Source organism: Hyla sarda, chromosome 7 (genome assembly GCF_029499605.1).
Source record: "Hyla sarda isolate aHylSar1 chromosome 7, aHylSar1.hap1, whole genome shotgun sequence".
Lineage (NCBI taxonomy): Eukaryota > Metazoa > Chordata > Amphibia > Anura > Hylidae > Hyla > Hyla sarda.
In genome coordinates, this window is record NC_079195.1 from 44,062,627 (window position 1) to 44,079,213 (window position 16,587).

General features: G+C 44.6%; 1 protein-coding gene across 7 annotated transcripts in view; it reads right to left on the bottom strand.

Moving 5' to 3' along the window:
- The window catches only part of DHX32 (DEAH-box helicase 32 (putative)), a 93,539-nt gene that overhangs the window by 57,069 nt on the left and 19,883 nt on the right, over positions 1-16,587 (bottom strand). The window contains exon 1 of one of the 7 annotated variants that reach the window (XM_056532991.1): positions 1,770-1,791. The exons of the other annotated variants lie outside the window; for them this stretch is intronic. Within the exon in view, the coding sequence (XP_056388966.1) occupies positions 1,770-1,772 (3 nt within the window). The 5' untranslated portion in view covers positions 1,773-1,791. Of the gene's footprint in view, positions 1-1,769; positions 1,792-16,587 lie in introns of those variants that run through there. 7 annotated transcript variants of the gene reach the window in all.

A 16,587-nucleotide genomic window follows, 5' to 3' on the forward strand; every position in this document is an offset into this window, starting at 1 on the left:
CGGCTGATGACTGACTATGTCCTAAAATGGACACCGTACACTAGGTTACAAACTAATGTGAGACTTCCTGTTCTGTACAGACCATTCCCCAGCAGTCTCCTCCATATCATCAAAAGACATTTGCACAGTGAAAGGGGACGCCATTATATAGCTAACACTGGAACCACCACCCTTCACAACAGAAATCAAACTTCCCTTTCCTCTTGAATGACCTCTGAAAAGGTTGCATAGAATGCTCAGTGTTACGCCGAGCGCTCCGGGTCCCCGCTCCTCCCCGGAGCGCTCGCTTCACTCTCGCTGCCGCAGCGCTCCGGGCAGCTCCACTGACCCGGTGCGCTGCGATACCGTCTCCAGCCGGGATGCGATTCGCGATGCGGGTGGCGCCCGCTCGCGATGCGCATCCCGGCTCCCGTACCTGACTCGCTCTCCGTCTGTCCTGTCCCGGCGCGCGCGGCCCCGCTCCCTAGGGCGCGCGCGCCGGGTCTCTGCGATTTAAAGGGCCACTGCGCCGCTGATTGGCGCAGTGGTTCCAATTAGTGTGTTCACCTGTGCACTCCCTATTTATACCTCACTTCCCCTTCACTCCCTCGCCGGATCTTGTTGCCATTGTGCCAGTGAAAGCGTTTCCTTGTGTGTTCCTAGCCTGTGTTCCAGACCTCCTGCCGTTGCCCCTGACTACGATCCTTGCTGCCTGCCCCGACCTTCTGCTACGTCCGACCTTGCTTCTGTCTACTCCCTTGTACCGCGCCTATCTTCAGCAGCCAGAGAGGTTGAGCCGTTGCTAGTGGATACGACCTGGTCACTACCGCCGCAGCAAGACCATCCCGCTTTGCGGCGGGCTCTGGTGAAAACCAGTAGTGACTTAGAACCGGTCCACTAGCACGGTCCACGCCAATCCCTCTCTGGCACAGAGGATCCACCTCCTGCCAGCCGGCATCGTGACACTCAGTAAGTTTTCCAATTCATGTAAATGGGACAGGCTCAGTCTATTGTTGCCTTTGTCCATGGGTCCTGCTGTTAAGCATAGTCCCAATTCCAAATCTTGATCCTGCACTGTGCATACAAATGTTGGGCAAGGGTGAGAATTGGAAACAGGGCCTGGCTTCCAGCTGACTGTCAATGAAGCAGAGAGGTGTTTCAGTGCTCAGCACTTTAGGGGCTTGGGAACATAACCTTGACGCATTACACCAGAGAATAAAAGCTTTTTTCTACATTATGGCAGCACAGACAGATATATGAAAGGCACCATGGGAGGAGATTCATCAAAATCTGTCCAGAGGCCAGAGGAAAAGTTGCTGAATTGCCCATAGCAATCAGATCGCTTCTTTCATTTCTAAAAAGGCCTGTGAAAAATGAAAGAAGCAATCTGATTGGTTGCTATGGGCAACTCAGCAACTTTTCCTCTGGACGGGTTTTGATAGTGTCCGCGCCCCCCCCCCCCCCCCCCCCAAATGTGTCTCCTTGCTCTACCAACTAATAGTGACAGCAGTTTGGAAGGTGAATTACAGCTGACAGATTCGGATTTGCTGCTAAGGTCTTCATGCAGATAATACATATTATAGGACACTTCCCAAGGTCTTAAGGAGTCCAGGCCTTAATGGGTCAGAGCTGTCTAGGCGACACAATGCAGATTCTTTACAGGTCTTTATTGCGTGTCTAGCTTTTGTATTTGCCTTAAAAATCCCCATTTCCTGCTGCTCGCTTATTCTGACATCCACTACTTAGGAAGAGGAATATCCAAGGCAAGCACTGAGCCTTCCCTCACTCACCATGCATTCACTTCCTCCCTGAGTCTTCTGTGCTGTGTTGGGTTTCTTCTTTATATCACTGCGGGCTGCTCTGTAACCACTTCCTCTCTGGTTTCAGACAGGACAGGAGTGAGCACAGAGGAGGGCTGGTCCCGTCCTCACTTCTTGGACTTTGAACCCGATTGAGCTTTAGTTGGGACAAAAATGATGCTTCAGTTGGACAGGATTATGTTCTGGATGGTATGGGGAATCCTTGTGGATTTATTTATTTTATTTTTTTTTCACGCCAAGATTTCTTTAAAAAAGGACATAACATTTTGGATGAAGTATATTAAAAAGGTTAATATTTTGCCAAGATGCCCAATATATGCAAAATGTATAACAGTGCCCTCAGATGGTGGCAGAAAAGTCACTAAAGAAAATAAGGAGAAAAATAAAGAGGTTTTGTGCCTTAAACGAAATAAGTTGCAGGGTTAAATGGCGCAGCCACTTCCTATAACAGTTGTTCCAGGATTAGCGACTGGACAGTGACAACTGAGCAGGGAAATAAGGGCATATTAGTTGGCAGCTAACAACAGATGGCCGGCCAGGAATATAATGTATGAGAACTGACAGACACGAGTTCAGGAAAATAAATAAATCAAAGCCTCTCCCCGAGACCTGGGAGGGAGAAGAAACATTTATAGTGCTACACGACCTGATGGGGAAGGTAATGGGGCTTGATGCAGGACCTCACCCAGCTTCTTCAGACTCCTGAATGGCAAAAATCCTTCACTGCTAGGGCCCAATCACACTACGGATATATTTTTGAGGAAGAATGCATCCACACCGGGTGCCAACGAAATCCATTGGGGCTAGGACAGTGTGGTCGTGCTTCACCATTATTCACAGCAATGGTGCGGAATTCTCCCAAAAGGACAAACGTGTTTATTCCTTAGAGGACCTCTGCGCATTGCCGTACGGAATTTGAATTCCTGTATTGGGAAGTGTGCACGGTGCAGCAAAAGCCCTTTAATAACAATGGGAGGCTGCTGCACTGGAATCTGCAAGAGTCTTCTTCTGCTCAGAAATTCAATAGTGTGCATGGGCCCCTAAAGTACAATATAACTATACAGATCTGTTGTACAGGAAGATTGGATAACACCGCCAATATTAAGGGCAATAATGGTGTTCACCCAGCTTTACCAGAAACAGATGTAGGGGTAGGTTCACACTGTGTTTTTGTTTCTGTTTAACGTATACGTTGTATATACTTGAAAAGGGAAGAGACGTATATGTTTATGGATGCTGCTCTATGCCATGCAAAATCTTTTGTTTCCTATTAAGTTACATTATTTTAAGAAAATATTTTAGTGTAGCTGACTAGGTTTTTCCTTACAGCTAAATTAAAATTACAGTAATAAAAGTAGTGAAACAGAGTGAAAATGCAATATGAACCCATCCTAACAGAAAAAAAAAGAATAAAAAAGTCCAAAACATTCATAGTTTAACATATAATAGAGAAAAATGCTATTTAAAGTGGATTTCCGCTTTTTGTTAGAACTGATCCCAGAGTATCCTACTGTTAGGCCACATTTACACGGTGTAATCTTTGCGAAATGTCCGGAAACATTCTGCAAATAGCTAGGACCACTCGGGTATGCTCAGTCTTTATAGATAACAAGGCCTTTCTGCAGTGTGTAGAGTGTAGCAGAATCCCATTGAAAACAAGGAGACTCTGCTGCAACAGAATTTCTGAGTGGAATCTTCTTTCCATGTTCACACTGCTGAAAATTAGTTTGTCCGCTCTGAATTAAATCTGCGGTTCTTTTTAGTGTGATTTTTTTCAATTTCATCCAGAATTGGTGCAGAATTGCAGTGGAGATTCTGCTGTGGTAATTTAGTGCGGAATTCTGGTTCTGGCCAAATAAAAAAAAATGCACTGCCTGTTTTGGACCATTTAAAGACCAGACAGAAACAACAAGAGAAGAGACTTCGAGAGAAAGCAAAGATGGCATGGAAGAGGTTACACTACAAAATGTCCCTATCAGAGATAATCTTACTTTTTTTCATTTGTTTTATTCATATGTTTGATTTATGTATGTTTTTGCTTTTGCATGGCTATTTTGCATTACAATGTGTAGAACACCACAAAATTACTTCCTATTGAAAAATAGGTGGAGAATGGGTGTTTTGTGGGTTAGTACAAACTCCAGTAGGGCCGTTTAAATAAGTTCTGTCTAGAAATTCCAGACTAAATTTCCTCTGTAATTCCACTATTCCGCTCACATAACGGATTTTGGACTGAAATACATGTCCCATTGGCCTCTATTGGATTTTGCTGCTGAATTCTTCCCAAAGAATGAAAAATTCCGCTGCTAAAATTCAGCAGGGTGGATGGGCTCTTAGGATCCCCGGTGATCTACACTTTGTCTATTGCACTTCTACAGGACACGAAGGATTACACAGTTAAAACCAATGGGATTTATTTACAAAATACACAGAATTGCTGTGCCCACCCACAGAGGAGACACTCATTCTAGCTGCTCGCCTCTCCAAATAATTCATGGGAAAAAAATATATATATAAAAACACACACACACAATAAAGCCCCACCCAGAGATCACCCAGGAACACTCCCAAAATGGCCGTTTTTAGATAGGCTTTAATAAAACCCTGTCCCTATAAGGCCTAATGTCGTGATTGACTCATCCAATGAACCCCACAACATACCATCTGTTCCAAAAATCAATGGTGGTCCCAGACTTGGTCAATGTAATCTTCTGATATGTACCTGGGTGACCTTTCAGAGCATCATTTTTGTCTGAATTTCTAATCCATATTGGGGAATGCACCACCTGCTGTAAACTACAAGATCCTCAGAAGTCCCCACATTACATAGTAAAAGGGTGGACCGCCGCTTTAGTCCCTGTGTAATGGATGTTTTGCAACTTCCTAATATACTTTGTATCTCAATGACTCATCAGGATCCAGATTATTTGTGGTCAGTGACTTTTCTTGTTTATATCCAGAGACTGAGAACCTGTATAAACCCGTATATTACGGGAAAATCTGCCAAAAAATCTTCATGTCCTATCCAGCTTCTCACAGCTGAAATGTGCTTTACTTGTTTCCAGGTTAGGCTGGGTTCACACTACATTTTCCAACTACGGTTCCCGCATGCGTTTTCTCTCAAAAACTGTATGGGAAAAAAAAAAACGGATGGAACAGTATGGGAAAAAGTAAACCGTATGCGTTTTTAAACAGTATACTGTTTTTAAAAGTGCATACAGTTCCGTCAGTTTTTATAGAAAAAAAAAAACCATCCGTTTTTGAAAATTTTGTCCATTTTTAATGGGAGGGGTCTTGGGTGGGGACTTTAGGATTCAAATGCGCATGTGCAATGTAAAAACGTATAAGTTTTTCCCGTATGGAACCGTATACATGTGCGTTTCCCATTGACGTCCATGTTAAAAAAAACGTATGCGGTTGCAGTACGGTTTTTAAACCGGAGACAAAATCGTAATCAACCACGGTTTTGACTCCGGTTTAAAAACCGTACTGCAACCGCATACGTTTTTTTTTTTTTTTTTTTTTTTTTTTTTTTAACATGGACGTCAATGGGAAACGCACATTTATACGGTTCCATACGGGAAAAACGTATACGTTTTTACTTTGCACATGGGCATTTGAATCCTAAAGTCCCCACCCAAGACCCCTCCTATTAAAAATGGACAACATTTTCAAAAACGTATGGGTTTTTCTTCTATAAAAACTGACGGAACTGTATGCACTTTTAAAAACAGTATACTGTTTAAAAACGCATACGGTTTACTTTTTCACATACTGTTCCATCCGTTTTTTTCCCATACAGTTTTTGATAGAAAACGTATGCGGGAACCGTAGTTGAAAAACGTAGTGTGAACCCAGCCTTAGACAAAACGGAGCTAAAAGCCATGACCAAACCAAGGCTATGTTCACACTAGAAAACGTTTCTAAGTACGCAACATCAGGTATTCCAATGTAAACCAGAGTGGGCCCGTTCCCATTACTGGTCTCAATGAAGTCTACTATTTATAGAGCTTTGCGCAATGAGAGTTTTGAGCTGTGAACAAAATCTTAGTATAGCTCGAAACGCATCTTGCGTGGCACAACATTTGGCCAATAAATGTGATATTGTGTACTAGGATGTATAAGACAGCAGGTGCATTCACTTTATTGGTCCGAATGTCTTCTACTAGCGACTACGTTTGTTCCATTTCCCCAATGTATACACTGACCCCCCCGACCTACGATGGCCCCGACATACGATCATTTCAACATATGATGGTCTCTCAGAGGCCATCGCATGTTGAAGGCCGCATCAACATACGATGCTTTTTTATGTCGGGGCCATCACATAAACGGCTATCCGGCAGCGCAGACTGCTTCAGCTGCCACAGGATAGCTGTTTACGGTGCCCCGTGTGGTCAGGTGATGGTCACTCACCTGTCCTCGGGGCTCTGGCGCGTCCTCTTCGGGATCCCCTGCATCGTCAGCGCTCTCCATCGACGTCATCACGTTGTGCACACGCCGTCCCGTCATCCAATGGGAGCGGCGTGCGTAACAACGTGATGGCGGCGAGGGAGCGCGCGGATGCCGGGGAAGCAGAGGCCTTACCGGAGCATCGGGGACACCTCAGGGACGTGGCGACAGCGATGGATGGCGACATCCAGGGCAGCGGTGACGGTCCGGAGCGGCGGGGACAGGTGAGTACAACTTCCTCTACCAGTGGTCTTCAACCTGCGGACCTCCAGATGTTGCAAAACTACAACACCCAGCATGCCCGGACAGCCAACGGCTGTCCGGGCATGCTGGGTGTTGTAGTTTTGCAACATCTGGAGGTCCGCAGGTTGAAGACCACTGTCCTATACTTTACATTGCACGGATCCCTCAACATACGATGGTTTCAACAAACGATGGTCCATTTGGAACGGATTACCATCGTATGCTGAGGGACCACTGTATTACACACGTCACCATTTTTCTCACTAAATTTTGTTTCTTTTAGACAACAGTCCCTACTAATTCCGGGTCTTTTTGAAGCTCTCCACAAGTGTCCTTGGCTCTTGGACAATTCTTCAGATTATTCTTTTTACCTCTGTCAGAAATCATGTGAGGAGCCCCTGATCGAGGCAAATTTATAGTGAAATGATTGACTGTATTATGGCCCCAGCAGAGCTCAATGGAACATTCAGAAGCTTAGAAATGCGCCTGTAACCAATGTCATTGTTATGTTTTACAACAATTAGAAACTGTTCGCTACTGAGAGATGTTCCCTATTGGGAAAAAAAAGGCTTAAAAATCTTTCTAAATGACCGAATACTGTACTGTCCTCCCATCAGAGTGTAATTGCCTATAAAACACCATAAAAAGGTATTACAGTAGAATCACAGAGTGCCGTTTAATCACCCACCCATGCTATTTTATTGCCCCTCTTGTTCCCACCAATGCCACTTCACTCTTCCCCCCCTTGAACACCCTGTGCCACTTTATTTCCCCTGTGCCCTGAACCAAATCATCCCCCATGATGCACTGTGCCACATAATTTCCCCTTGATCACCCGTGTCATTTCATTCCCCCTTATTACCCACTTTGCAGATTCCTCACTCCCTCATTACCACCCCCTGTGCCATTTCATTCCCCCCTTTATCCCCCATGCCATTTACCACTGAGAGCCCCTGCACCTGAGCCTGCTGGCCAGGTAAGACGAACAGAGGGAGGAGGGAGGGGAAAAACTGATGTTGCACAGGGCACAGGGGGGGGGGGGGGAATAAAAAAAATGGCACAGGGGATAAAGGGAGGAAAGAAATGGCACAGGGGGTGGTAAAGAGGGGTGATTAATCTGCACAGAGGGTTATATAGAGGGAATGAAATGGCACAGGGGGAGGGGGGAATCATGTGGCACAGGGAAGAAAAAAAAAAAAAGAAGGGGGGGGGGGGAAGATTTGACACAGGGGGAATACAGTGGCACGGGGGTGGGGGGGGGGGCGGCGGACATACAGAAGCAGGAGACCACTGATTAAACAGTGGTCTTCTGCTTCTGTGTTGGTGAAGTGGGGGTCCGGGCCCCTTACTGGGGGTATTGGCTGTACCCCTATGACGATGGCCCTGTTTATAAAGGTAAGGCCGGCACATAAGACTGGTTGTCCCCTATTGGGAATGTTTTGTCCGTGAATGGGTGTGTTTTGTCGCCAATTGGGTGCGTCCACCTTCGCTATTCCAAGTGTGCCCAATTTGGAGGCTGCTAATACATTAAAGCGTACCTGTCATAGTGGCAAAAAAATAAATAAAGTTATATATTTCGAGCCCTACTAAGCTTTTGTTCACAGCTCAAACTCACCTTGCGCGGAACGTGAAACCTGTAGTAGACTACATATGGACCAATAAAGGGACTGCTGAGGTATACATCGGAATACTCAATATGTAGAGCCATTTCCTAGTAAACACAGCCTCAATTTGGAGTCAGAGCTTTTTTGCTCAATTTTGTCTAACCTGGATACAAGCATAGCGCATTTCAGATGTGAGAAGTAGGTTAAGACATGCAGATTTTGTGGCAGGTTTCGTCAGTCATGAACGCGCAAGACACGTTTCGCGCTGTGAACAAAAGCTCAGAGCTTGGACGACTGTATTGGAGCATGTGTTATAGCAATACCAAGTGGATAGCCCCTGATCGGAAAGCCGATTACGGTATTTTCTTTTTGGTTATTGATCGCAATACCTTGCCGGTATCAAGTACCAAACAAGTAGAGCTAATTTCTAATGAGAACACAACCCAATAGATTTTACCTGGATATAAGGAGATTTGTGCTACCAATGTATTTATCTCACTTTACATACTGTAGGGAAAACAGCTGCTATGAGAAGTATTAGGAAAGGAAACAAGAACGTAAGACATCTTAAAAAGGGTGAGGAACAAAATATTTTAGATATGTTGCAGAGGTTTTCATTATAAAAGGATTAAGCAGGCTCACAGTAAATCTCCATATTAGCTACATGGGATGTTTTTCATGCTTTAAACGCTGCAGGGTAAATCCCTATTTACTAAAATCAATGACCTTTATTTATTCTGCATTAAAACCGTTTTACCCAGAGAAGAACATCAATAGTTACAGAAATAATACCACGTTGATAGGAACAATTCGTCACTATATCAGTGGTTCCCAACTAGTATACCTCCAGCTGGAAGAACACACTGGAGGTATACTGCACTTATACAATCTATCCACTGCTTGTATTATGGCAGTATAGGCCAAACTATATGTCAGGGTGTTCAAGAATAGAGATGAGCGAAGTTACAGTGATTCGATTCGTCACAAACTTCTCGGCTCGGCGGTTGACTTTATCCTGCATAAATTACTTACAGGTGCTCCGGTGGGCTGGAGACTCTCCTAGGACTGTATCCACCCACCTGAGCACCTGAAAGCTGAACTAATTTATGCAGGATAAAGGCATCAACTGCCGAGCCGAGAAATTCGTGACGAATCGAATCACTAACTTCGCTCCTCTCTATTCAAGAACCTCACTATATTCAAACAGGTCAATCACTATAAGGTGGATAATCACATTACAAACCTTCTCTGGTTATACAGGTTGAAATGCACATCTGGGACCTGTGCGCATATAAAAATAGAGAACTCTAGATAGATGTCTTCTTTCTTCCAAGCTTTATACATGGGCTATATACTAGGGCTTCACATTTGGTAAAAATATAATGGCGATTATGGGGGTAAATATTGTGATATACTAAACAAAATGGTGAAATTCCCCCATTTCATAACCAATCCTCCCCTAGGTCATGTCCATCTCCCTCATTTCCCCCCCCCCCCTCATTTTCACCTCCCCCTTTTTATGTCTATTCCCCAATTTTACATCTGTCCATTCCCATTTTTATGCCCACCCCATTTTTCAAATCCCCCGATTTCATGTCTATCCCTCCCATGTTATGTCTATCCTCCCTTTTTACGTCTATCCCCCCCATTTTACATCCCCATTTCATGTCTCTCCTCCCATTTTAGGTATATCCCTCAATTTCAAGTCTATCCCTCCATTTCACATCCCTATTTCATGTCTATCCTCCCATTTTACATCCCCATTTCTTATCTATCCCATTATTTTGTCTATCCCCCCCATTTCTAGTCTATCACCCCCATTTCTAGTCTATTATCCCATTTTATATCCCCATTTCATGTCTATCCTCACATTACACTTTCCCCATTTCATGTTTACCCCCTTTATTTCACACCCCCATTTTATATGTCTATCCCCCTATTATGACTATCTGTCAATTTTAATGTTCGCTGCCCCATTTCCTATCTTCCCCTCCTACCACTTAATATTTATCCCCCTCCATTTCATGTACATCCCCTCTAACATTGTGCCAGGGTGCAGGAAAAAAATAAAAATAAAAAAAATTATGTTTACCTAGCCCGGTCCCCTCAGGTTTCATAAGTCAGTGTGCTTTTAGTTCAGTGTTTCTCGACCAGGGTGCCTGCAGCTGTTGCAAAACTACAACTCCCAGCATGCCCAGACAGCCAAAGGCTGTCTGGGCATGCTGGGAGTTGTAGTTTTGCAAGAGCAGAGGGACCCTGGTTGGGCAACACTGCTTTAGTTGTACATCCTCTGGTCTGGTTATACAAAAAGGTAAATACTAAGCATTTTCCTATTGTGGAGGACGCGCCTGGAATCCATGTTTACCAGCGTTTGCTTATGCAGAACAGAACAAATACTTGGTCAGGCTGGATGAAACTCAAACACAGCCCAGCAGGTAGCAAAACCAATGTAGACAATTGCTGGTGATCACACAGGATGGCTCCTATAAGCCACAAATCAAAAAAAAAAATAAAGTATACAGGCAGGGCTCCAAAAATAAAAAAATAAAATAAAAATATAATTGGCCGCTAAATGTAAAAAGGTAGAAACCAAATTATGCCATAAATGCCACAAAAGGGCTGATTCAACAGACAGAAATGTTTTTACCCCATCTAGGATGTATACTTTCTAACTACATTTTGAGTCTAAAACTGTGGGGAGATATATGAAGAACAAAAACAAACAAAAAAAACAACAAAAAAAAAGTGGTATAAAAGGAGCGCTGTCACTTTAAAACACAACAACAACAAAAAAACAACAAAACTTTTGACATGTTGTAGAGACATGTCAAAAGTTTTAAACTGCTGAGACCCAGACCAATCGCTAAAATAAGCGAGAAGAAGAGAGAGTGTGCCCAGCATGTTCTTCCCTGGCTCTGTGCCATGTCGCCAAGACAAACTTATCTACACCTGGTAAAATAAGTATGGGATACATCACCATTTGTCTAACTAAATATATTTCCAAAAGGTGCTATTGCTATAAAAATGTGCACCAGATGTTGGTAACAACCCAAGTAATCCATACAAAGCAAATAAGCTCAGAAAATAAAAGTTGTGTGTAACACATGAAGTGAGGTGCAAAAAGGCCTGGAAAGCCAAGACAACAGCTGAAATCTATCAGTAATTAAAAAGCAATCCAGCCTTTTGTCAGTGCAAATTAACATCAGCTGGTTCAGTCCCAACTGTTGGCTACAAATGGGTCTCATTACCAAAGGGGGGGTACACACAAGACACATGTCATGATGGGTAAAAGCAAAGAGCTTTCTCCAAACCTTTACAACCTAATTGTTTCAAAACATAACAATGCCTTGGCCAGGGGCTCCTAACCAGATTTCTGACAGAGGGGTGAAAAGAATTACTCAGAAGAGTTGTCCAAAAGCCAAGGACACTTGTGGAAAGCTTTAAAAAGACCTGGAATTAACAGGTACTGTCATCTCTAAGAAACTGCATTTAGTAAATAAAGTGACGTGTTCATTACTTCTTTTCACACGCTGTATATGATTTATTTTGTGCCCGTTTAAATTCTGACAATTGTGCCTATTGGGCCTTGAGAAATGTAATAAAATCAGACCTTCATTGCCCGAAGCCAGGGCCATTTTTGTGTTAACATAGGGGGAGATTAATCAAAACTTGTGCAAAGGAAAAGTTGCCCAGTTGCCCATAGCAACCAATCAGATCAATTCTTTCATTTTTAACAAGGACTCTGCAAAATGAAAGAAGCCATCTGATTGGTCGCTATGGGCAACTCAGCAACTTTTCCTCTGGACAGGTTTTGATAAATCTCCCCAATAGTGCCCTGTGCAAAACTCTGGTGTCCACTAAGGATGAACAAACCTCCCGCAATTTCGGGAGGATTTGGCCAATAATTTGGCTGATTTGGATACAGCCCATACACACACACTGGTCTTGGTGCAGTGCCTAGCCTAGAGTATGTACTAAGGCGGTAAGCAGGGCCTCCTGTCTTTCTTAATAGTCCCTGCTCCTGTACATGCCTTTCATGGCGTCCTATGCTACTGTGTAGGGAACCATGGAAAGTACTACGGTATATATGGCTGAAGAGAATCTTCTAAATAAAAATAGAGTTTGGATGATTCTAACTTTTTTCTGGAAAATTTAGAGTAAATCTGATTTACTTATCTCCGTGTTCACCCTTTCCCATATAGCACATTGTTATACAAAGTAACCAAACTACTTTATACAGTGCTGCGTAAGTGCCATGTTATGGGCAAATAAGTTCCCACGGCCGTTGTACTCAGACCCATTCAGCTTTTTTAATATAAAAGGGTTACACTGCTCCCCAGCGTCCGGAACATTGAGTTCCGAAAGCTGTGTGCGGGCTTCTGTGTTCACGCGCGCCCCCTCGTTACATCATGGCCTGCCACTTCAATTAAAATCTATAGACTTGCATTGAGGGGGCGGGACGTGAAGTCACATGACGGGGTGTGATGTCACGAGGGGGTGGGCGTGAACACGAAAGCCCGCACACAGCGTTCAGATCTCAATGTTCTGGACGCTGAGTAGCGGAGTAACTCTTTAAGCCGAACGGACTATGAGCAGGTTTGGAGCACAACTGACACTGCTTCAAAATGCAGACACCCAACGGACCCCATTCAAGTCAATGGAATCCGTCAGGTTATTTGGAATATTACAGGAGATGCAGTATTAACTACGATCCTTCCAATGGACTGATCCATTTACTGGAGCATAACGGTTGTGTGAACAAGTCCTAACAATCCTTCAGTTGCTTAAATAGGACATCACATTTTTCATCCATGTTTAGTGTGTATGACGGGAAACTACCCAAGTATATATGCTTAAAGGGAACCTGTCAGGTCCGTAGGGGCCTCACAAACCAGTGCCAGGACCTGACATGAAAGTGTTCTAAGGCTGGGTTCCCACTACGTTTTCTCCCATACAGCAGGGGAGAGCTAAAACCTCGCGCTCCCGTATGCCTTTCTATGCGCTCCGGTATGTAATTCATTTCAATGAGCCGACCGCAGTGAAACGTTCAGTCCGGTCGGCTCATTCTTGCGCTGTATGCGCTTTTACAACCGGACCTAAAACCGTGGTTGACCACAGTTTTAGGTTCAGAGGGGGGCATAGGACAGGTTTTTTAATATACAGTGTAGACTCCTCCATTAACCGTGTGTACACTGCAGGTACACACAGGTAGATAATAGGTGATGCCTGGTTGGCACAGATTAATAATACAGGAGGAGAGATACACTGCAAATTTTAATTCCTTTTTTGTTGGTGTTTTGAAATTAATAAAGATTATACCTTTCAACAAATATATGGGAAATATAGGGAATTAGTGGATCACTTCGGTGATCTTTTGGTGAATTGGTTTAAATAACCCTCCATATATTGGTCCGCAGTTGGATCATAGGTTCAGGGAAATAGCGCATACAGCGCAAAAATGAGCCAACTGGACAGAACGTTTCACTGCGGTCGGCTCATTGAAATGAATTACATACCGGAGCGCATAGAAAGGCATGCGGGAGCGCGAGGTTTTAGCTCTCCCCTGCTGTATGGGAAAAAACGTAGTGGGAACCAGCCCTAATGCTGTTCCAATTAGCTTACTGCAATAACTGAACATTACATTAATTGGTGGCGGCCATGGCTAGTTTTATAGTTACAGTCTTGCTCATCACATCTTCTCCCACCAGTGAGTGGTCATTGACGGCCTAAATGCAGGGAAAAGGGTGCCAATCAAGCCTGACTGGCGGGAGGGGGCACGACAAACATGACCAAACAGAAAACCCTGCCATGGTCGCCACCAATAAAGTTAAAGGGGTACTCTGCTCCTCAACGTTTGGAACATACTGTTCCGAACACTGGAGCTGGGAGCTTGTGACGTCACCCCACCCCCTCTATGCAAGTCTATGGGAGGGGGCGTGACAGCCGTCATGCCCCCTCCTATAGACTTGCATTGAGGGGGGGTTGGGGGTTGACTTCATGAGGGGGCGGGGCTATGACGTCATGAGCTCCCGACGCCGGCTCCAGCGTTCGGAACACTTTGTTCCAAACGCTGAGCAGCGGAGTACCCCTTTAATGTTCAACTCTCTGGTAATTTACAAGGAAAAGAAACCTCAAAATGCAAACTGGTGTCTAAACTTATCTTTACAGGAGGGTTAATAATAGCTAGGAATCGGTTCGCTTGGAAGATTCCCCCTATTCAGGCATGGGAACGATTGCTAGAAAGTATTAAAAAGTATGAGATTACTTTAATGAATGATAAAAGGTGGGAGGAGTGAACATAAAAAGAGCTAAATGCCGGGAAATATAAAGGAGAATAAATAAAGTAATGTACCGTATATACTCGAGTATAAGCCAAGCTTTTCAGCATGATTTTTCGTGCTGAAAACACCCCCCTGGGCTTATACTCGAGTGAACTCTCCACCTGTCAATCCCTTCTCAGTGGTCTTCAACCTGCGGACCTCCATGTTGCAAAACTACAACTCCCAGCATGCCCGGACAGCCATCGGCTGTCCGGGCATGCTGGGAGTTGTAGTTTTGAAACATCTGGAGGTCCGCAGGTTGAAGACCACTGCCAGGCCTTCGTCATCATCCAGACCCCCCCCTTTAGTTTTCTACTCACCTCCCCTCGGTGGGAAGGAAGGGTGAGCTGGTCCAGGCCATCTATACTGCAGGGACCGGGGAGGGTTAGTCGTTCTAGGCTGTCCATCTTCACCGGGAGGCCCTCTTCTCCTCTCCTGGACAGCCCCGGACTAGTGACGTTGCCTTGACAACGACACACAGGGATGTCCCTGCGCATGAAGAATAGGGCCTCACGGTGAAGATGGACCGCCTGGAACAACTAACCCTCCCCACCGGACTGTCCTGGCATGCTTGGAGTTGAAGTTTTGCAACATCTGGAGGTCTGCAGGTTGAAGACCACTGATTGAAGGGATTGACAGCGTGATGATGACGGGGGTCTGGATGATGACAGGGGTATTAACGACGGGGGTCTGGATGATGATGGGGGGGGTGATTTATTTCCCACCCTAGGCTTATAGTCGAGTCAATAACTTTTCCTGGGTTTTTGGGGTAAAATTAGGGGCCTCGGCTTATATTCGGGTCGGCTTATACTCGAGTATATACGGTATTATTTGAGTTGTTATTTAGTTAGGCATATGTAGTTTACTGTTTCTTTGTTGATTTAATTTTCTCGGTTCTATGGAAGTGTTGCGTATGTCTTTTATATGAATGCAGCTTTTTGCATATTTATGTATGTATGAAACGTAACAATTGCATGTATTTATGTAAAAAGGGAAGAAACCATAAAAAAAACAAAAATATAAGTGAACATTAAAAAGAAAGCTCAGGAGAACAGTCCTGTCAAATCCTGGGGCCCCACAAACCTGACCGGTTCCCTTTATTCACACGTACAGTATTCTGCACAGATTTGATGCGCAGGATTTTTTGCTGCAGATTTCAATGTAAACTGAACACAGCTTCAAATCCTGCGCATCAAATCTGCACAGAATACTGTACGCGAGAACAGACTCAAAAGGGATATTCCAACTTAATACATAAGCAGTATTCACATAATAGGGGACAAGTACAGGATCTGATTGCAGGGGGTCTCAGCAGTCAGTAGCCAAATACAGGACTCTGATATCTCCGGAAACTCCATAGACAATGGATAGAGTGGTTGCACATATGCGCAATTGCCACTCCATTAGGAGCCAAGTGTCAGATGCCAGTTCTTCGAGATCAGGGGAGTCCCAGAGATCAGATCCCTCCATAAACAAATACTTACTCCCTAACCTGTGACTCACAACACCCGCACTGACCGTGTCCCGCAAGTAGAACGCATACACTTGTGAGACTGTACACTACGTTTGGCCGCACTGAGGGTATACGTCAGATTACCTATTTGACAGTATCCAACGTATACAAGCGACAGAGCCCTTAAAGGAAAACGGTCAGCTTTCTCCCCCCATACTAACCAGCAGTACTGGCAGGTAGTGCGGGGGACGCTGATCAGTTTGATGCTTACCGTGCCCGGATCCGCCCTGTCATTCGACCGTAATCTTCTATTTTCGGTATATGCTAATTATGTGCTAACTTGCACCGGCCAGGCTAACTGGCACTCTGACGTCAGTGTTTTTGGCCGCAGCGCCGCCCAGCTCTTCAATAATCCTCCTCCTCCTCAATATTGGTGAGCTGGACGGCGCTGCGGCCAAAAACGCTGACGTCAGAGTGCCAGTTAGCCTGGCCGGTGCAAGCTAGCACCTAATTAGCATATACCGAAAATAAAAGATTACGGCCGAACATCAGGGCGGATCCGGGCATGGTAAGCATCAGACTGATCAGCGTCCCCCGCACTACCAGCCAGTACCATTGGTTAGTGCGGGGGGGAGCAAGCTGACAGTTTTCCTTTAAAAAGGGGTACTCCACTGGAAAAATATTTACGCATTGGATCATGTTTTTAAAAGGGCCAT